The sequence below is a fragment of the Nomascus leucogenys genome, chromosome 3, assembly GCF_006542625.1.
Source record: "Nomascus leucogenys isolate Asia chromosome 3, Asia_NLE_v1, whole genome shotgun sequence".
In the NCBI taxonomy this organism is placed as follows: domain Eukaryota; kingdom Metazoa; phylum Chordata; class Mammalia; order Primates; family Hylobatidae; genus Nomascus; species Nomascus leucogenys.
Window position 1 is genome coordinate 37,230,221 of NC_044383.1, and position 22,863 is coordinate 37,253,083.

At 47.9% G+C, this 22,863-nt stretch overlaps 1 protein-coding gene across 1 annotated transcript in view; it reads left to right on the forward strand.

The window, feature by feature from the left end:
- The window catches only part of TLL2 (tolloid like 2), a 148,121-nt gene that overhangs the window by 105,721 nt on the left and 19,537 nt on the right, over nt 1–22,863 (forward strand). The window contains exons 10-15 of the mRNA XM_003255270.4: nt 3,897–3,999; nt 11,208–11,324; nt 12,494–12,639; nt 13,132–13,327; nt 21,731–21,856; nt 22,574–22,734. Coding sequence (XP_003255318.2) covers nt 3,897–3,999; nt 11,208–11,324; nt 12,494–12,639; nt 13,132–13,327; nt 21,731–21,856; nt 22,574–22,734 — 849 coding nt within the window. The remainder of the gene's footprint in view (nt 1–3,896; nt 4,000–11,207; nt 11,325–12,493; nt 12,640–13,131; nt 13,328–21,730; nt 21,857–22,573; nt 22,735–22,863) is intronic.

The following is a 22,863-nucleotide window of genomic DNA, read 5'->3' on the forward strand; positions in this document are numbered from 1 at the left end:
TGGATGAGGGGCTGAGTGAAAAACCTGCAGCTAGGGTTTTTCACTGGCAGTTAGCAGTGGGTGTGATGGAATTTTTCAAGCACCTGTAGCCAAACTTCAGGTATTTCTAATGTATAACTTTTTAAAGTGTCCATCTAAATGTCAAGTTAAGCATAGTGTGCTAACTAGAGACAAATGGCTAGGAACCATTGTGAGCATTTTCTGTGGACCGGATACGATCCTTAGCATATCATGTGGATCATCTAATTTAGTCCTCACATCAACTTCGTGAAATCGGTGCTGTTACCATACTTATTTACAGGTAAGGAATTGGACTTGCCCAAGGCTTCTAAGTTTGTTGCAGAGTTGGGGTTTGAACCCAGGCAATTGGACTCTGACAGCCTGAATGCTTGACCATCATCTTATATTATTACACAAAGGGGCCAGGCTAGTAGATAGACATCTGAATGTGCCTTTATACACATACGTGAATGCACATGTATGGGCACACATGTATACATCCTTCCTTTGGCTCTAAGCATTTAAGACATTAAGTATGGCTGTCATCTTGTGTCTGAGACCCCAGACCTGTCTGCCTTAGGTAGATGTGAAATCCGTGTGCCTGCTGGAGGCTAACAGGAGGGAAGCAGAAAGGGGGAAGAGAAAGAGGTCTGGTCTGGTAATTTCTAAATTATTGAATTGGGTGTGTGATATGTTTGAACTGTGTAAACTTCATCAAGCCTTAATTATTAGTGCTAACTGGGGACAGAGAGAATATACGTCATTGAAATTTTTGCACCAAATTATTTCCATTTCTGCTTCACCCAGCCTTCCCCAGAGCTGCAAGTAATTAGCAAACTTGATTGATTTGAGCATCACCTCTTGTTCACCACCTCTTTCCCCTGTGGTCTTTATGGTTCACTAACGTACTTAAAATAATTAGCCTGAATAATTATCCCATTCATTCAGATCATGAATGTGTTACCAAGGAAGTTGTACTAACATTTCCTTTCTGTAATTTTAAAAAAGCAAAGGCTAAAGAATTATTGTGCAACCAGCTTACAGGTGTTACTAAGCTCTACCACCTGAATATGAGCACGGTGTGGGATAGGACAGAAATCTAAGGCACACCCCTGTCTTAAGACTGAGTGTTTATTTTGGGTCCCCCTCCCCCCACTCCCAGGGAATCTGATTTAATAGAAGGAAGGGTGTTTGCTTGGTACGAGCTCTTTTCAAAGCTTCAAAGGTGATTTTAATGTGCAAGTAGGGTCGAAAAACACAGTCTAGTTTGAAAGAGGAGTGACAGCGTGTGCACACACATGCACACACACTCACACACGCACACATATGTGCGCGCACACACATGCACACACATGCTCACACATGCATGCACGCACCTGCTCACACATGCATGCACGCACCTGCGCACGCGCGCACACACACAATGACAGAAGGTGAGCTGACCTGTTTTTTCCTAGCACTGACTCTTCATTTCCTAGGAGATCACAGGGCTTTGTGGAAGATGTGATTTGTCCTGAGACAAAGCACTGGGTGGGATGGGCCCAAGGGAAGGGATGGGCACTCAACAATAATCAAGATGGGCAGCCTGCGAGGTGTGGTTAGTGTCAGTTGTGGTATGCTAAGTGTACACTCAATGTGGACTGCCTGGTATTTTAAGTTGCTATTTATCGAGTGCCCATGATGTGCCAGGCATAGCAATATACACTCTATATATGGTTTCTCGCACAGTCCCCTCAATAGCACAGTGATGTGTATATTGTGTTACAGATGAGGAAACTAGAGGGCAAGTATTTCCCAAGACTCCAGAGCTAGTAGATGGAGCTGAGAAGCAAATCCAGATCTAGGCAGATCTAAAGACACCGACTCTAGAATCATTATAAGACAGAGGGTGGGGCATTCCAAAGAGGCAAAGATCAATCGTGTTCATCAGGGCAATTAGACACAGGCTCGAGGAGGGGGACACTTGAGCAGGCCTGGGGAGGGTTTCCCTGACAGGGGACTATCAGGGAACACTGGACAGGTTGCACAGGACAGACTCTGGGGGTGTGGAAAGTAAGCAAAATTTAATTCATGAGATGGGGACACAGGGAGCCGCTGAGGTTTCCTGAGGGGGTTGGTCAACATGATATATGAGTGGAAGATTGGGAGGGGTCTGGTAAACATGAGATATGAGTGGAAGATTGATCTAGAAGCCCCAGTGTGTAGAAAAAATGGGGCCACAGGAGGGAGCAGTCCAGGAATCGTGTGGGAGCCATCCAGGAGGGGGTGAGGCAGGAGGAGCGAGATGGAGTTAGAGGGGAGGGATGCGGATAGCTTAAAAAGAGCTGCAGCATGGATGCAGAACAGATATGGGGGATCAACAGTAAGGATGAAGGAAAGATAATACCAAAGCTTGGCTCCTTGGCCATCGGGGCAATGGCATCTCCTATAGTGGAGGGGGCTGGAAAGGAAAGGCTTTGTTTGGAGGTTCTCTCACCTAGTAGGGAGCAGGAAGGGCAGAGGAGCAAGAGCAGTTGGGAGAAGATAGGCCAGTGTGGTGAAAACCAGAAAGGATAAGCTCTGGGCAGAGGGGTCATGGGGCACAAGGACAAATAACAGTCCTTTAGATTTGATGGGGAGGGAATGGGAACCTTTGAGGAAGCCTTCCAGCCTAAGGGTTTACTTAGAGCTAGAGGGCCCCTGGGGCTGTTTGAATATAAAGAAGTGGCTAGTGGAGGGGCAGCGATTGGAGATGCTGGAGAGAGAGGAACCACTGAGAGCAAGGTCCCCCGGGTTTGGGAAAGGAATAGAGTCAGGGGTGCAGGGGCTGGGTCAGGGCTGGAGATCAGGAAGAGTGGAGACGTAATGGAGCAGAGGTGTGTGGGGCATGAGGAAAGGTGAGCCTGGGCCAGACAAGCCACCGCGCCTCAGGACAGTGGGAGGAGCCACAGGCACCTGGTTTAGTGGAACTTGCATGGGGGTGAAAGGCCAGGGGAAATCTGAACTCTCCTCTGGGCCATCTGCCAGGGGAGCCCCGAGCTGGTGGGCTGCAGGCGGACCAGAGCAGCCAGTTCATGGGTACAGCACCTGTGTGCTGAGGCCCAGCCCGTGGGACCACCCAGCCCTCCCCTTCCCCCTACTAAGTAGTCACTGTTTGGCCATGGGAGCATCCACTACCTGACCTTAGGGATGTCCAGACAGGGCTGCCAAGATGCTCCTCATGACAATCCCTCTCTTTTCAGTGTTTATACCATAGTATTCCCACTGGCTTGGCCCATCTGCCTTTCCCCCCTTCTCTGGGCTCCCCAAAGGCAAAGGACCCTGTCTTACTGATCTTTCTATCTCAATTGGCCAGCACAGGCTGACACTCAGAAGGTGGTCAACAAGCAATGGTGGAGTGAATGAATGAATGGACTAACTGTAGGAAGGTCATTAGACACACCACACCTCAGGAGAGTGAGGTCATGGCTGAGGGAAGGTTGATCACAGAGATGTTCGGATGCACTCGGGCTAACCCCAGACCCTTTGGAATGATTGATGATGTTATAAGATCTTCTTGTATCTCTGAACTTCGCTGACCCCTTACCTCCTTCCAAATCCCCAGTCTCCATGCGCCCTGGCCAGTGTTTTTAATGCATCTCGCTTTCTGTAAACCACCTAGTGACTTCAAAAGCTCAAGTGATTCCCCAGACAGAAGCGAAGGACCCATCTCCTTCTGTTTACTCCCCATCCTGCTTAAGGTTTATTATTTAATGTCCTTAGGTTTCCTGTGAGCATGCTTTTGAGACAGCACTCCTACTGTGGTCTGAGAGTTCTGCATGCTAAAGGGTAACGTGAGAACACCAGTATGCAAGATATATCTTCCCAAACTCCTCAGGCTTTGCTGCCAAAACTCACTTTATGGTAATTCTTTACAGATTGTATTAAACTTCACATCCATGGATTTATTTAAAAGCCGGCTGTGCTGGTATGATTACGTGGAGGTCCGGGATGGTTACTGGAGAAAAGCCCCCCTTTTGGGTAAGTGGACTTTAGACACCGTTAAGAGGGGAGTGATGGGATGTTCCCCGGGATGCTGTTAATGTCTGGAAGGTCCACCTTGACAGCGGTCACAGGAAACTCTCAAGGGCCTCTGTCATTGTAAAACTCTGAGCACTCCATTTGGCCACACATGTTAAAAGCTTTTAAAACTGCAAATACCCTTTGACCCAGCAATTCCACTTTTTGGAATTCATCCTAGGGAACTAATTAAGGAAGTGTGCAAAGCTCTAGCTACAGGGATGTTCACTGAAGCAGGAAAAATTGCAAGCAATTTAAATGTTCAACAGTAGGGTTTGGCTGAATAAATTATAATCCATCTTTTTAACGGAAAACTTCCCAGCCATTAAAAATGAAGTTGTAGTTGACTACTGATATGGAATGGTGTTCATAGTACACTGTTACACACAAAAAAGTATGGGACAAAAACAGAATAAGCAGTAGGATTCCATTTTGATTAAAAAATATATTTATGTATTTTATATATATATATATATAATGCAGGCATTGCAAATGTAGATGGCTTCAAGGATAACATGTAAATGAAGGAGATGGGATTTGTGTAATAAAATAAGGAATGGTGGGGGGAGTGTGGTGAACTGAACACTGAATTTCTGTCCAAAATTATTCAAACCAAAATGACTTAAAACATGTGTACAGGCTGAATTAACTAGAAGACACCACTTTGTGATCTGCAATATAAATCTCAAGTAAAATTATAAAGATACATAACACACTGATTATTTCAGGGTGATAGAGTATTTTTTAAATGTATTCTGTTGTTCTTGGTTAACTATATTTCCAATTTTTCTATGATGAGCGTGTATTGTTTTGGTGAGATGAATAGGGCATGAACTCACCCATGGAAAGTTAGCTTGGAGCTTTGAGTGAGACACAGTGGGCAGGTGGTGTAACAAGAAAGAAAGGTTAGTTCACCCCAGAGAGAGCTCTTGTGGATGACAGGGGAGGTTAGCCTTGCCTAGAGGACCAGTGGCTCCAGTGTCTCGGGAGTAGACACTGGGACTCATTCAGCCCAAGAATGACAGCCGTGGTGGAGCTGGTGAGAGAGGCAGAAGTGACCGGGAGCCAGATGGGAGGGTCTCAGCTGAGAGTGTATTGTCCTTACTCGTAGAGGGGTCTGTAGGGTGGGCTCTGGCTTGGACAAGTCTAAGCGCTCAGGGAGGACTTTGTCCCTGGTACATATTCATGTGAGCAGAAAGCCCAACTTGTTATGCTGCAACTGACGAGCCTGAGAGTGAGCTCGTATCGGGTGGTTGGCCGAGATGGAGACAGGAAAGAAGGGAGAGGGCTAAGCTGTGGGGTGTCACTGCTAGACCGAGCCCTGACTTCATGCCAGATTCTGGGGAGCCAAGGCTGAGGTAGGTCAGAAGAGGCTGGACAGAGGGGTTGGCTGGACTCAAGGTAGCCTGGCAGACATTAATCTTTCGTATGACTGAGGGGTCCCAGGCTGCCAGCATTAGGAGAAGTCAGTCAGGTAGTCAGCTGTCCAGGTAGACAAGCGAAGAAAGTGATCCCCAGGCCAAGCACGGACAGGAGAGCGTCTACTGCAGGACCAGTGGAGACCGCCCACAGTGGCAGGGCGGAGGATGCCTGCCTGGATTTCTGCTTCCTGCCTACCATGAGCAGGCATGGTGCTCTCTAGCAGCCAGAAGGAGGGTCTGGATTTACAGGTAGCACTGTTTGCTTGTGGCAAAAGACAGAGGGCTGGATTCCCAGTAGCAGAGGTTCCCAAACCTGGCTGGACATCAGAACCTCCTGGGAAGATTTCTATGAATACAGATTCCTGGGAGACCATCAATTGGAATCCCCACAAGTTGGGTCAGAGAATGATCCTATTTACCTTTACATAAAAGGGCATGTGCCCAAATCTAGTACCACAAATGTAGAAAGAACCACAAATATGCCCATCTAACTGCTGAAGGTGATTACCTCTGAGGAAGGAAGCGCGGAGGTGGTGGGCAGCTTCGAAGTTTGTTTTGTATACTTCTCCATTGTTTGAATCTTTTGTAAGAACACATTCAGGTGTCAATCTATAATGAAATAGTAAAAAGAGCTATGTGGGAAGAGTTTCGTGAGAACATCGGATCACAGACCCTGCAACCTGGCAGAGACCTTACAGTCACTTAATCCCACACTTTTATGAGAAAACCAAGCTCCCCAAGTGTGGACTAACTCAAAGGCCACACAGCTAGTGGCTGAGATCAGACCAGAATTCTGATGTCCTGGCGAAGGGGAGAGGTGACTGCTGAACCAAGGGGGTGCCAGATAAAATACATTATTTGTTGTTTATCTGAAATTCAAATGTACTGGGCTTCCTTGAGTTTTGTTTGCTAAATCTGGCAACTCTCTAGGAATGGGATAGATTTAAAGGCTTAAGAGGAGGAAGCTGTCTGTTACTGAAGTTCCCCAGAGAGGGCCAAGGCACGTTCCTGAGAATGGGCACAGGCAGAGAGATTTCCAGGAGTTCCTTTTTCTTGAACTTGAAACAAGATTTTCTCATTATAGATCCTGGTATTTCTGGCTACATTTCATTAATGAATTGGGACTTTTGCCGTTTGTTGGTGGTGGTGATGGTTTGTTTTGTTTTGTTTTTTGTTTTGAGGTGGGTTTTTTTGGCTCATATTTTACCCACTTTTACTGTGTGTGTGTGTGTGTGTGTGTGTGTGTGTGTGTGTGGAGTGCCAGCGCCTGTAACCGTCATTCTTCATTTGCAGTTCTCCTTTGCCAACTATTTGGCCTGCTCTGATGTTTCCAAATGCAGTTGTTAGTGAACTTTTGTGTTTGGAACAAGTGCATTGTGTCGGCCGAGCTGGTCCCTGGGAGGGGTCAGTGCCATGAAATCTGCTGGGAGGAGGCAGGTCAATGCCCCTTTGGCAGGAGGGAGAGCGGATTAGGGTGGATTGTGAAAGTATGCATCTTGCTCTGAAAACTGTGCATCGCATTTTTTCCCAGGGCAGTGTGTGAAAATCCAGGCATAATGGATGCATAACTTTTTATGAATGAACCCTTTATGACTCCCCATGGAGCCCACTTGTAGTGTCCTCATCTGCATTTCCCCTTCTTGATATCCTTATTAAACTCCTCCTCTAAATCCAGGAACCGGATTTCAGTGCAGGAATCTGACACCTTTTCTCTAGTCCAGTTTCTCTCCAGCCTGTTTAGTCTCCTTGGAAGGAGGCTATTTTTTGAGACCCAGGTTTTCACCTAGTGATTAAAGGGAAAAGTCGATTGAGAACATTTCATGGCTGGTTAAAGATATCAAATTGTTTTGTCAGTTTTGGGGGTCACTTATGATATTGCACCTAAAGAGGGGAGGAAGTTGGCTGCAGAGAGAACTCATCCAGTGATCTTAAATTCCGTCCTGTAAATTGGATTCCCTCCCTTATTTCTGTTAGAGGAATTACTCTAACAATGCACTTTTGTATGCAGAACTGTCTTTGGGCATTCTGTATCACCACAATGCACACAAAAGCCCTTTTTCCCTCTTTCCCTGAAATAGGGAGAGGGAAGTTCAGAAAGGCCAGGCTGGCCAATCAGTGTCGTGTGGCCTGGCTACTCAGGCTCCCTAGCCAGGGGCAGCCTCCCAAATGAGCAGAAATGATGCAGTGAGTCAAACAGCCAAGCCTGGCATTTCCACAGAATTGCTTTACGGTTTGAGGCTTTGGTCTTCATTCCTACTTGTCTGTTTCCAAACTGGGAAATGGGGATGACATCTACATTACTAGAGAGTAGATGTGATGTCTGTCTATCCAAAATTGTACAGTGTTCAGAACTGTACCTCAGTCAGTGAAGGTTTTTTTTTTTTTTTTGTTAGTAGTGGTGGTGATGATGAAGAAGGTGATACTGATGATGAAGGTCTCAGACTGCTCCGGTTCAAATCCTGCTCTTACTTATAGCTTTGAGACTTAAATTCTCTGACCCTCAGTTTTCTCGTCTGTGAAATGGGATTAATAATAGTACCTAATTCAGAGAGTATTGGGATGAAATGAGATAAACCATGTAAAGTGCTTAGGACGGTGTCTGGCATAGACATAGTCAATAAAAAAGGGGCTTTTATTGGAACCATTATGGTGAAGATGAGAACACGGAGACATCAGTTAAGGGACAAAGTAGAGGATTCTAGTTAAGAGTGACAAAGTGATTTGGGGAGAGTGCCTAGGAATAATTTGTAATTTGTTCTACGAAGTCTAGTTTTGCCAAGGCAGTAAGATATACCTCAGGCTGCAATTCCTGCCTCCTGTCGAGTACTCAGCAGAGACAGGCTGTCTAATGGCCCTTGGGTGGTGGGTGGTTCATCTCATCTGCTTAGGTCCTTAGGAGGCGAGGCAGTCAAAGTCTCCCTGTCTTTTGGAAACAAGCCTCAGTGGCTGTGACAGCTGGGTTTTAAAAGGAGAAACTTGGATTTGGAACTTGGGCTAGGCTAAGAAGGAATTCCTTTTGTGAACCGGCACTGTCTAATTGCTCCGTGTCCTCATTGGTAAGCAGTACTTCCCCAGGCTTGCCTGTAATTTTCCAAAAATCACTTGACACTAATTGGCCGTGCCAGAGAAACCATTACTGAAAATTTAGAGGCTTCTGGTGGATTTTTTTCTTGCCAAATTCTTGGCAGGAGTTTCATCTCATCTCACTTAATATTAATCTCCCCAAATCCAAAAGGCTACAGGTGGTCAGAATTGGAAGGAAGCAGAGGAGATTAGCAGCCTTTACCCCATGTTTCCCCAAAACATGTACAACACAGCTGGCCCTTAGGAGATGCCTACAGTGGCCTTTACTCCTCCCCTAATCTCACCTGCTCATAGCCTCAAGTGGCTTGTCCACTGCCTAACATAGCACTGGCAGTAAGAGTACCCACGACATATCTGTTAAATGGACTTTAAAAAAAATTCAGATGGCCGGGCGCGGTGGCTCACGCCTGTAATCCCAGCACTTTGGGAGGCCGAGGTGGGCGGATCACGAGGTCAGGAGATCGAGACCATCCTGGCTAACACGGTGAAACCCCGTCTCTACTAAAAATACAAAAAAACTAGCCGGGCGAGGTGGCGGGCGCCTGTAGTCCCAGCTACGCGGGAGGCTGAGGCAGGAGAATGGCGTGAACCCCGGGTGGGGGAGCCTGCAGTGAGCCGAGATCGCGCCACTGCACTCCAGCCTGGGTGAAAGAGCGAGACTCCGTCTCAAAAAAAAAAAAAAAAAAAAAAATTCAGATATAATTTCTGGACCATACAATTCACCATTTAAAGTATACCAGTCAATGGTTTTTAGCATGCTCAGAGTTGTGTCACCACAATCAATTTTAGAATATTTTCATCACAGCCGGGTGCACTGGCTCATGCCTGTAAACCCAGCACTTTGGGAAGCTGAGGCGGGCAGATCATGAGGTCAGGAGATTGAGACCATCCTGGCTAACATGGTGAAACCCCATCTCTACTAAAAATATAAAAAATTAGCTGGGCGTGGTGGCATGTGCCTGTAGTCCCAGCTACTTGGGAGGGTGAGGCAGGAGTATCCCTTGAACCTGGGAGGCGGAGGCTGCAGTAAGCTGAAATCACGCCACTGTGTTCCAGCCTGGGTGACAGAGCAAGACTCTGTCTCAAAAAAAAAAAAAAAAAGAATATTTTCATCACTCCAAAAGAAGACCCATACTCATTAGCAGCCACTTCCCATTGCCCATTGCCCCCCAAAGCTAAATACATTCTCTGAGTGACTCATGCGGTAGGTGCTTGGTAGAACCATGGTCTTCCAGTTCAAATGGACCATGGCTGGCCTGTGTTCTGAACCAGTCAGTAAAGATGAATCCATCTCCCACCTCGCCCTGGGCTGCCATCCTGACTTGGCAGTAGGGATTAGATGGCCAAGAATGACCAGGTACTGGGAAGACCAGGCCTCTGTGGAGGCTCCAGATTTCAGACCATGCACCCAAGTGTCTAAGAAATACAAATGTATTTTTTTTCCCAATAACAAAAGTTTGTCTATGATGATCCCCCTTTCCATCAGGTAGTAGGGACTTGATTTTGGTCAATTTGTGTTTTCAGTTTTGGTCAATTTGTATGTCCTAGTTGGGGACATAGTTTATGCCAAGGCGTGGTGGTGGCGGGGGGCATCTATCCTGTCACCCTGACTGGCATTGCTGGGATGTCCTCATCCCCAACCAATGAGTCCTCTGTCCAGATAGAAGCTACTGGGCTTCCTCCTTGTATCAACCCTAGACCTGTTCAGAATGGTGCAGGTCTATATTCCCCTAGAAGCTTGGGAGACATTCTATGGCTCCCCTAATCCTCTCGGCTATGGGAAAGTCACTTCCATCCCCCTCTTGGGTCTGGAATCATGTTGCTGCCATCCTGCCACACTTTGCCTGAAGAGCTCTGCATGCCTGTCTCATGGCCAAATGTCTGGACAATCACATAAACACTTCTATGCTGACCTTCGGGGGTCGGCACAGCAGGGGAATCCAGGGTTTTGCTGCCACTCTGGACTCTGCCCAGGGACTGAGGACACAGTTTTCTGCTTCTCTTAGATTCTTAAACCTACCTGGGATCTCTTTCTCAAGGTGAGTTGGGGAATGGGTCCTTTTAGGGGCTCCCTGGTGCACTCCCGCTAGTCCTGTCACTCCTCCATCCTAGGAACCCTCCTACAGCTACCAGGATGGGGGAAAATATGCTGCATCCTTCCAAATCTTTGCTATTGCAACTAGGCTTGTGAAATGTAAACGCCAAGATGGTTTTATTTCTTTGCTGTGTATTCCCTGGCATCCCTTCCCAAGGCAAGGAAAGCAGAATGTCTAATGCCCCCAAAAGGGAAGGGTATACATGCAACAGGAAATACCAGGAAAGGAAATCTGCGCTACTCTCTCACCATTCTTCCCCCGCCTCACCTTCAGAGCCTCAGCATCACCCCTCGGCAGGGGAGAGGTTGCCTGGGCTCTTCTCTGTATGCTTTGATGGGAATCTGGAATTCTGAAGTCAGCCTGAAAAAGAATTAAGTCACACATTATTGTGTGACTCTTCCAATCCCATCTTTTGATTCTTTGTGTGCTACAGGATACGTTGTCCCAGCCAAGGTTATTGCTCATTTCAAACCATGTGTGAAGAAGAACCTCGGCTTCCTCCTAGCCTGAAGCCAGTGTCTTCTTGCTGTCCCCAGGCCTCCTAACTGCTTCTTTTTCCACTTTCCAGGCAGGTTTTGTGGCGATAAGATCCCAGAGCCCCTTGTCTCCACGGACAGCCGGCTCTGGGTGGAGTTCCGCAGCAGCAGCAACATCTTGGGCAAGGGCTTCTTTGCAGTGTACGAAGGTTTGTGCGTGGTGAAAGCAGCCGCTCAGTGGCCCCTCATAAACTCTGTCCTTCCCAGGCAGCCCACTGTCCCTCTCCCAGCCAAACACTCCAAGCCAGAGCCATGGGGGTGGGGGCAGCCACTGCAGGGGGCAAGCTGAGGATTCCACAGCCCCTCCCGCAACATTCTGGAAGCAGAGGCCGGCTGTGCCCACTTCAGAAGTAGTGCCATCCTTCTGACGCCATCCCGCTCAACCCTCATTCCAGGCCAGCTGAGGAGTCGGCTTCCCCCATACAGGATGGTATTGGGGGGATCTAGAACCCTGTGGAAATGATAGCAGCCTCTGAATTGCTGTGTGAGCCTAAGCAAAGAATCTGACCTCTCTGGGCCTCTGTTTGTTTCCTTTGTGAAAAGAAGACTTTGGGCAACATCAAGGAATTTCCAACTGCGTTTCTTTGAAGGGCCTCTGAGGCCACCCTGGTGGCTGAGTAGAGGGAACCAATAGGTCTGGGCTCTAGGCAGCTGCCACCAGGCGATGGTGCTTCTATTTCTTCTATGTCTTGAGCTTCTCTGGCTCATTCCCCACCCCACCGTACCCTCTGCCAAAAAAAAAAAAAAAAAAGGGAAACTACCAGAAAATTACCAAGGGTCCTTTGGCCTTACATTACCAAGGGTCCTTTGGCCTTAAATTATTACAATTTTAGAGAGGCCAAAGTTTTGTCTTTGTAAAGTAAGTAATGTGCATGTGTGCGCGTGTGTGCGCGTGTGTGCACGTGTGTGCGCACGGGTCCCTTCCTGCCAGCGATCCTGTACTTTCTACCTTGAATCACCTGGGGAACTTCGCGGCTGCGCAGGGCTCCCCCACAGCCACTGGAATCAGAACCTCTGGGGGGTGTGGCCCCAGCTTCCACAGTTTGCAAACTCCCCCAGGCGATTTTGATGCACAGCGAAGGTAGAGAACCACTGCTTTACGTGGTTTTTTCTTTATATGAAAAAAAATTCACAGTTAAAGGCAAATGCAGTCGTGCCTTTCTGGAGGCACGGTGTTTGTGGGGTGGAGATGAAAATGTTGGTGAGCGGAGCCACCTAGTGGTGGCAAGCGCTGCTTTCCCTCCTCCCCCGCGCCAACCTTCCTTCCTAAGATCTGACCAGGGCCCCCGTCTTCCTCTCCTGATGTCTCTTTCTAAAGCTACCTGCGGGGGAGACATTAACAAAGATGCCGGTCAGATTCAATCTCCCAACTATCCGGATGACTACAGACCTTCCAAGGAATGTGTCTGGAGGATTACGGTTTCGGAGGGGTTTCACGTGGGACTTACCTTCCAAGCTTTTGAGGTGAGTGCTGCTCAGACCGGCTTCCCAAGGAAACGACAACTTTTGCTAGACACCCTCCACTCTGTAAAGATGGGTTTTCATTTTTGGCTAAAAACAGGAACCTAAGAGGCCATTCTCAAGCCCATGGTGAATTGTGCCTGGACATCTGACATCAACATCTATGCAGGCTTTGAAATGGGGTTCGCCACCTTTCTGAGGGCAGTAAGAGAGATTGAAAATAATAATCAAAGTGAAAATTCAGGATGAGATCCAGGGAAGTTTGGTAGAATTGTTCTTCTCTGTTTATCCTCTTAGACTCTTCTCAGCTTGATTCACCCTTGACTTCTGCAAGTAAGGAGCGAACTAGGAAGCAGCATGGAGAGACCTGGGACACACTTGGGTCCTTTGGCCTCTTGGTTAGATTTTGAAAGTGATATTTGGGTTCTCTTCTTAAATCAAAAACCTTAAAGCAGAACCATCTGCCATCCACCTTGCCTCTGTTTCTTCTTTTAGATTGAAAGGCACGACAGCTGTGCATATGACTACCTGGAAGTCCGGGATGGCCCCACGGAAGAGAGTGCCCTGATTGGCCACTTTTGTGGCTATGAGAAGCCGGAGGATGTGAAATCGAGCTCCAACAGACTGTGGATGAAGTTTGTGTCCGATGGCTCTATCAATAAAGCGGGCTTTGCGGCCAATTTTTTCAAGGGTATGAATTAGCAGTTTGTTTCCACTTTCAGGCACAAGAAGAAATATTGCTCCCCCTGGCCTAAGACACACAAAACTATATGGAAGCTTACCACCAAACAAGGCTCCCTGCAGAGAAAAGGCAGCGATGCATTTTAGAGCTGGGTGTGAGCCCCCAGCAGAGTTCCCAACTGATCAGGAGCAGGCTCAGCCTTCGCTTCCACACGATAGAAAGTTCTATACTTGGAAATTAGATCTAGTAAGTTTACAAGGGCAAACTACACGGTAGTGAAACTGAGCATGGAATAACAGCAAATATTTGGATAGCAGCTATCATTAATTGATCACCTACTGTGTACCAAGAACTGTGTAAGGTACTTGACTTACATAATGTCATTTAATTCCCCAAATAACCCTGTGAGTTAGATTTGGATCAGGGCTGGGAAGGGCTTCTCAGTATCATGCAGGTAGTTAAGCGGCAGATCAGGGATCTAATTCAGTCGGCCTAATTCCTAAGCTCAAACTCTTTCTACAACATTGCCACTATTCCTTGATGTGGGCCAGAGAGGCAACCCAGGTGTTCAGCTCCTGGAACATCAGTGCCCCTAGACTACATGCTTACCCCCACGTGATGGGAGTCGGGAGGAGAATAAGGGGTGGCACTCTGGGAACAAATTTCCGTGTTGCCCTGGGGACCTGCTGCTCTGTAGGGTTCTGATGGAACCAGGCCCAGAACGGCATGGGCAGACCCAGCTTTCCTGGCCCCAGAAGAGCCAGCTTCCAAGCCTCCTTTGAATGGGCAGGTCCTCCTCCTCTGCCGTCAGGCCCCTGAAAGCCCTGAAGACCACACCCTAAGAGGGAAGCATGGCTGCGTCCCACTGCATCGGGCCTGGGTGCCCAGGAGCACAGCAGCAGCCTTTGAGTAGAGACATTCGGTCCTCTGCTGCTGTGGCCCCTTAATCAGTGACCCCACTCCCCCAGCCCCCCTACAACTTGTGCTTGCCCAGAACCTGCTTTCTCCTCTTCCCTCCTCTCCTAGGACTCCTGGCTGAGCCAGCACAGAAATCCCAGTCCCTCCCTTGCTTCCATTCTCCCCTTCTGCCCCATCTTAGACCTCCTCCCAGGTTCTACGTGAACAGCCTGGGTGTCAAAACAACCCACTTCTGCAGTGTCACCCAGAGCAGGCAGCCATTCGTCCTTACTGAAGCCTCAGTTTTCCTCTCTGTAAAATAGGAAGAAGGACATCTGCCCATTGTATCTAAGCAATTATTGTGAAGGCCCAAAGAAAGGACGGCTGTGGAGTCACTTAAAAGCTGGCAAGTGACAAACAAGGGGTGGGGCTGTTATTTTTTCCTATTTTGAGGCATCGGGGAAGAGCAAAACCCAAACAGCAGCAGAGGAAGAATCATGATGGCGCTGAAGGATTGGAGACAAAATTGAGTTGCTTCTTTCTCAAGGCAAAAAAAAAAAAAAAAAAAAGCCAGGCCATAGCAAGTGTATTTTGAAAGCAGGTCAGCTTGTGATTGCATAGGGAAGATATGACAGCCTTAGTTGAGATGCCTGGAAATTCACAGCCCCCACCCCACCCTGGCCCAGCCTGCACATGCTTGGTGTCTCCCAGCCTGGAGTGGCCCCTGTCTGACTTGGCAGCAGTGACACCAGCTGGGTGGCCTCAAGCAAGTTGCACGATTTCTCCAGTTGCACAGCTTCTGTTGCACAAGCTCCAGTCTCTCTACCTGGAGAGACAATGCTGCCAGGTGATTGCAAGATTGTCATCAGGAGGAAATGGAATAGTGCAAGTCAATACACCCAGTGTAGTGTTTAGTCCCATTCATTGTCTTTGCTAGGGAAGGAATCTTTGAGGTGGTTATTCTTTCTGGAAAAACCGATGCAACAATCTCTTCTTGCTATTGTGATGGGCTGGTTTCCTATTCTTGCTGTAGCAATTTACTACAGGCTTGGTGGCTTAAAACAACGCACACTTATTATCCTACAGTTGTGGAGGTCAGAAGTCTAACATGGGTCTCACTGGGATAAAATCAAGGGGATGGCAGGGCTGCATTCCTTCTTGAGGTTCTAAGGGAGAATCTATTTCTTTGCCTTTTCCAGCTTCTAGGAGCTGCCTGAATTCCTTGGCTCATGGTCCTCTTCCATGGTCAAAGCCAGTAATGGCCAGTGTGTCATTCTCATGCCACATTCTCTCTGCTGCATCACAGACCTCTGCTCCTGTCAGCACATCTCCTCCTTCTGACCCTAACTTCCTTGTACCTTTTTCCCTCACACGGACCTGGTGTTGACATTGAGCCCACCCAGATAATCCGGGAGCATCTCCTCATCTCTAAGATCCTTCATTTAACCACACCTGCAGAGTCCTTCTTTCACCTAATTAAGATCCTTAATTTAACCACACTTGCAGAATCTTACATTAAGGTAACAGATTCACAGGTTGCAGAGGCCAAGCTGTAGACAGCTTTGGAAGGCCTTATTCTGCCTACCACGTCATGAACGATTATGAGGTTGTCATTCTAATTCTGTTTATTCTAGTCCTCTTGGCCTTCTCCTCCCCTGACTTTCACCCCAGGTTCTGTAAGTTGGGTGCTGGGGCTCCATTCCAGGGGGATAACTGGTAACCACTGACCATCCACACCTCACTGCTGATGCTGCTGGTGATCAGCAATGCAGAGTTTTAAGAGTACCAGCTAAAGCTGGAGGTTAGGCTTGTCAGGTTTAGGAAATTAAAAAAAAAAAAACAGGATGCCGAGTTACATTTGAATTTTAGATACAGAATGATGTTTTTTTAGTATGTGTCCCAAATATCACATACTGTGCTGAGAAGTGATTGCTGGTTTATCTGAAAGTCAAATTTAACTGGACCTCCTGAATTTTTTATGGAAAACTTACCGGAGATGCCAGTCAGGGCAATGGAAGGTATTTCTCTGATGCTAAACTGGTTTGTAAGAGACCGAGGAAGTGCCTGGACCTGCTCAAGTAACCGTGATAGGCGGCTCCATTTGCTGGTTAGAAGACGTCACCTTCTCCCTCCTCTTCATCTCGTGTGCATTCAACATTCATCAGTCTGTGTGTTGGTGCTGGGGCTGGAGACGCCGCGGAAAGCACACAGTGGTTATCCTCAAGTGCTCAAGGTGGTGGAGATCAGCAGCAAATGTGCGATGACATTGCCGTGTGGGTGTGGACCTCGGTGGAGGCTCTGAGACTCAGTCTGCGACGGAGCCCAGGTTACCCAGTGTCCTACTTGGAGGGCATTTCAATTTGCAAACATCTTTTTTTTTTTTTGAGACGGAGTCTCGCTCTGTCGTCCAGGCTGGAGTGCAGTGGCGGGATCTCGGCTCACTGCAAGCTCCGCCTCCCAGGTTTTGCGCCATTCTCCTGCCTCAGCCTCCCGAGCAGCCGGGACCACAGGCGCCCACCACCACGCCCGGCTAAATTTTTTTTTTTTTTTTTTTTTTTTTTGTATTTTTAGTAGAGCCGGGGTTTCACCGTGTTAGCCAGGATGGTCTCGATCTCCTGACCTCGTGATCCGCCCGCCTCGGCCTCCCAAAGTGCTGGGATTACAAGCGTGAGCCACCGCGCCCGGCCGTAAACATCTTTTCAGATGCCCGTCAAAGTGTGGACTAAGGCCCACCCAAAGTAACTTAGTGAACAGACCCAGCTTGACTTTTTTATGGTTAAAACAACTGCAGAGAACAACATTTAGAAAAGAAGAAATATACAACATTGACCTTGACCATGAATCTTAAAGTAGGAATCAGGATTAACAGAAACCTCATCTAGACCTATTAAATCAGGGAACGGACATCTACTGAATGCTGGCCACATGCCAGGATCTAGGTTATCTCACTTGTCTTCATTACAATCCCCTGGTAGGAATTATTATTGTCCCCGTTTTCCAGTTGAGGAAGCTGAATTCCTAACATGGCTGGGCTGGAACTAGAACCTGGATCTGTAGGATTCCACAATCCACTCTCTTTCCACTAAGGAGACCTGAAAGCCACAGGGACGGAATGTGAAGGGGGTGGAATTTTTCCTTAGTGTTTGTGATTAATTCTGACACTGGTCACCTTTCTACCTTCCCGATACCACAGGGGTGTAGGCAAAAGGGCTCTGGACGTGGCAAGTGGAGTTTGAGGCGCTGGTCCCGTGTTCCCTACTAGCTATTCACTCTCTTGCAGATCGGCTTTCCTTTCTACGACCGGCCCATATCTGCTTTGCTCCTCACTGTGGTCCCAGTGCTTGGCACACAGTAGGCTCAGTAAATACCTAGTGAGCAATGAAAGAATGGATAGATCAATGAATGAATGGGGCTCAGTTTCCCTGTCGGTGGAGTGGGCATCCTGCTGCCTGCTCTGCCTCCCTTGCAAGACTCTCCGGAAGAAGAGTGGGTGAGAGACCACAGCCTTGTGCAACACTGTGCAGCAGAAATGGGATGTGAGGCACAACCAGAAGTCACATAGGTGGCCTTGAATTTGCTGGCAGCTGCCTTACAAAAAAGGAGAAACCAGTGACATTGATTTCAATGATATTTTTATTTAATGTACAAAATAATATCATTTTAATATGTAATCAATATACACAATATTAATGAGAGATCTTATGTTTTTCATACGAAGTCTTGGAAATCCAGTGTGTGTTTTATGCTCATGGCACATCTCCACTTGGACCAGCTGCATTTCAGGTGCTCAGTAGTCACGTGTGGCCGGGGGCTGCCGTATCAGACAGTGCAGGACAGGAGACTGTACCCAGCCAGCTTCCCCAGCCCAGCCTTTTCCCAACAAGGCCATCAGTCAGATGTCCTGTGAACACAAAGTACCTAGCGCGTGTGTCAGAACTTCTCCAGTGAAAGAAGCTGGAAGAGGAGCTCAAAGGCCCAGCAGAAGAGCTGGAGCAAGCCAAAGAAGCTCTTGCCTTGGTGCCAGTTGGCAGGTGCTCTGCCCAGGGCCCAGCTGGCACCTGATCCTGGTCAGGGTGCCAGTTGGCCTCTGCACCTGATTCTGGTGCCAGATGGCAGCCCCTCTCAGAGCATACTGGCTGGCAGCAAGCAGAGCACCTTACAATTCTGGTTACTTTGGGAGAAGGCAGCAGCACTCAAGGGCTGGCAGGGCCATTTTGGTCCTATGCCCCCACATAAAGAATTAAAGGATTCCCACCTCGATCCCTCCGTCCCCCTATCCCAGTGCTGATAGGTCACCAGGAAGGGCTTGGTAGGGGGACTGGCTTCCCTCAAGGGATTTCTTCAAGAGCCTAAGAATATGCCCTGCCTTCCCTTTCCTTAACTTTCTCTGAAACAATTTTTGGGATCCTGCCTGAGCCATCTCATCATCTAACTACTTCTTCCTTTCGCTAATTCCACCTGGACCATGAGACGACTCCAGAGCTCCTGCTATGCTAAGCTAAGCCCTGCTTCCAGTCTCTTCAACTGCCACGCCCTCCCAGATTTTTCGGGGAGGCTTGGCCTTGGCCTCTGCAGCCCAGAGCAAGCACGAGCCAGTGGGCTTGGAGCAGGTGCTGCTTTACCGCAGTGGGAGGCCCCATGCACCTCTGTGCCACCCAGCCAAGCTGAAGCAGGGCTGTAACCGGCCAAACATCTCACGGCTCTTGCTAGAGAGAGCTCAGGTGTAAAAGCATGCCTTTCATCTACCTCCCAAGGCCAAGCACCTTACCTTCTAGTCGCTGGAGGAATTATATTTTCTTTGCTTTCCCCCCAAGTCCATCCACTGGGCTCTCTCCCTTCACCTGGCTAAGATGGCGCCAAGAGACTTGCTCCTCTGTGCGCCTATTTCTTGCCTATGTGTCCTGCCTATAGCCACAGCATCTTCTGGTATCAGAGTCTCCTGCAGACCCCAGCCTTGGTCCTTTGTCTATCTGTCTCTCCCAATGGGCTCTTTCCTCGGTTTCCTTCTGCCTCCTCCCTAGGTCCCCCAGCCAGTGTCTTGAGTTCTTCTGCTGTGCTGCCCTCCTGCCCATCCATCTTCCTCCACTGGCCCATCCTTGAAGCATTTTCCTTCTTTCTGTTCTTGCCTTATCTCCCTTCCCTTCTCAGGCCTGCACTGCTCCACTCCCACCTGGTCCAGGTATGCCCAGGGAACCTTATCTTTTCACTGCCCCATCATTGTGTCTCTCTACTCACTGGAAATTTGAGAGCAACTCTGCTGCTGTCTATTATGATGGCTTCTGTGTGTCAATGGTCTGTATACCGGGTACTTCACATGCATCGTTTTCAGTCGTCACAACCCTAAAAGTAAATATTATCATTCTCACTTTAAAGCAGGAGGGAGGCTCAGTGAGGCTAAATCACAAGCAGTCACCCAATTTATTGGAGGAAGATCCACTGGAGGATCCACCCCAGGTCTGACTCACTTTAAAGCCTGGACTCTTTCCACTACTTTTTATCAACTATTTTCTTCTTTCTATACCTTTTAGCAAATGTCTAAGAAAATACTTTCAATATGGTAAGGTGATAAAAAAGTAACTGCACACTTGTTACTATTTTAGCATACTTATTACTTACATTTATTTGAGGCGATGGGCAACTTCAGCTCCCTGCCTGGATTGTCTCTCTAAACCCAATCTCCCCTAATAAGCAATTAATTTATATAAGTTTTTATTGAGCCCAAGAGTACATCACCATTAGAGTTACCCAAGTTCACTGTCCACTATGTGAAACGATGGGATATTTACAAACCCTCCTTTACCCAGTGAAGTGCAACCAGGTTAATGAGGAGTCTGTGCATCACAGACAAGGACGACTGGAAGGAAAGGGGTATATTTGAGTTGGAAAAGGGCAGGGTAGAGGGAAGCTGGATGATTGGAGGGTTTGTGTTTTCTGAGGACCAGTGGATTGGAAGTTGTAAGGAGTCAGACTTTTGACCCAATAAATACCTTTGAAAAGTAGTGAGAGTCCTGTCTCTGGGAGTTTTCAAGCAGGGTCTGAAGAGCCATCTCTCCAGAACGTTATTGAAAGGATTCCTGCCTGAGAGGGCATGACTGGGTAACTTTTCAGGTCTTTACCAACTCATAGATGTTCTTAATTTCTTTCAGTTTATGTGTAAAGAGTTATTTCAAGATTTGGTGACCAACTTTTTTTGTTGTCGTTGAGACAGAGTCTTGCTCCGTCGCCCAGGCTGGAGTGCAGTGGCGCGATCTCAGCTCACTGCAACCTCCGCCTCCTGGATTCAAGCGATTCTCCTGCCTCAGCCTCCCGAGTAGCTGGGATTACAGGCATGCACCACCACTCCCGGCTAATTTTGTATTTTTAGTAGAGATGGGGTTTCACCATGTTGCCCAGGCTGGTCTCGAACTTGTGACCTTGTGATCCACCTGCCTTGGCCTCCCAAAATGCTGTGATTACAGGAGTGAGCCACCGTGCCCGGCCAACAACTTTATACTTACTGTGTTCCTATCTTCCGTGGTGCTGTGGACCAGAACTCTCCTTCCCGCTTCTCCCCATATCCTTTCTTCTTCCTAGGTTCAACTTTTTTGAAAAAGATGTCTCAGCGTTTAGTTGTCCCTTCACTAGACTCCTCTCTAGGTCTGCTAGGCCACATCCCACATGCTCTTTCAGGGCTAGCATAGCTGGCAACAGGTAATCATATTTTTCCTTTTATTTCTAATATTTGTTTTGGTTTTTCCTTTTTTCAGTGGCACATGGGTTAATGTGTCTGGGGAGCGTCTCTAATGACTTCCAGGTTCTCCCTCTGAACAGCACCGATGGCATGCTATGTGCTGTTACTTAGTCACCCCAAACGCATCACTAGGCATTTGGTGCTGAATCCCATCCAACACCCCTGCTAATTCAGCCTCATTATGGCCTCTTCCTGCAGGTTTTCCTGGGAGCATTGGCTAACCTAACAGCCCGTGTTTTCTGTAACCTTGAATATCTCCCTGTGCATACCTCTCTTAAGAGTATTTCTAAAATTCCTAAATAACAGATTCTGTCTCTAATGTCTAGAGAATACTGACACATTTTCATCTAGCAACGTGTTCTTTGTCTTCACCCTTTGTTTAATATCTCTGAGAAGTTGCATATTTATGGGGGCAGGGGAAGTCCTCAATTCCATGGGTTTAAAATGGATGAAGTCTTTGGTATGGAATGTTGTGAGATTTTTTGAAGTCTCAAATGGCCGATGACCGAACACCTTAAAGAATTCACTTCTCCAGGCCTGGCCTTCTCTTGGCAGAGCCCACCCCAGCTAACAAGGTGTTCCTGCTCGTGTTGTCAGTGTCCTGCCTTCACTGTAGCTGCTGCCTGGTTTTCAGAGGTGGACATGGCACTCTTTGGGAGGTGGTCACCAGGAGTGGCTCCTGTTTCTTAGAGGACACTTGCTGGTGACACTGGGATGTGGAAGGGTTGGGAACAGCCAGGAGGCTTCATGACAATGTAACCGGGGTTACCTTCCTTCCCCACCAGAGGTGGATGAGTGTTCCTGGCCAGATCACGGTGGGTGCGAGCATCGCTGCGTGAACACGCTGGGCAGCTACAAGTGTGCCTGTGACCCTGGCTACGAGCTGGCCGCCGATAAGAAGATGTGTGAAGGTTGGTGTGGGACCTGCCAAGCTGGAATGAGAGGGGATATGGGACAAGTCTTTGGGGAAGTGGGGCAGAGATGGGGCAACCAGCTGGCTGTGTAGGAACGATGGGCGATGGGCAGACATGGTGGAAGACCCACCTACTTCCTAGAAGGAGAAACAGCCTGACAGCTATCACAAATGTCAGAAAACTGCCCAAATTACATAGACTCTGCCCTAGAGACTGAAATCAAGGTCATGGTTTATTTTCTTCTATGATTGTGTGAAATTGACATGATTATTAAAGTAGGAAACAAAAGCAAAGAAAAACCATGAGCACTCCAGTGACTCAACCGATAGCACTGTTCATCCATCCTATTTCTACCTGGCTTGTGTTCCGTCTTCCTTGTCCACGTGCATGAATCTGCTTGTTCATGCAAGCTTGGTATGCTGCAAACATTTCTAATTCTCCTTGGGCCCCCCTAGCTCTGCCACTGGGTGAGAGGAAAGCACAAATGCATTCATTGTTTTTAAAAGCAGTAAAGATTTATCCCCAATTTTGTTCCTTCAGATATTCAGTTGAAACCAGTAGTTTTGAACAAAGGATACCGAATTAATCAGTTCAGATTGTCTAACATTTTAAAATTATTATTACAGAACAGCAGGGCTCTATTGCTCCTGGTGGGAAATCACAGTCACCTGGATCCAAAGCCAGATGAATCCTGTTTCTGTTTCCCCCGTGCAGTGGCCTGTGGCGGTTTCATTACCAAGCTGAATGGAACCATCACCAGCCCTGGGTGGCCGAAGGAGTATCCCACAAACAAAAACTGTGTCTGGCAGGTGGTGGCCCCCGCTCAGTACCGGATCTCCCTTCAGTTTGAAGTGTTTGAACTGGAAGGCAATGACGTATGTTTCCATGCTCTAATTGATTGGGGACTGTATTGAGGGGTGACTCGGAGCTGGAAACCAGTGAGGGGCTGGGAGGGCAGGGAGATGGCTTGTGTTGAAACTGAAGCGTTGGACAGTTTTAGGACC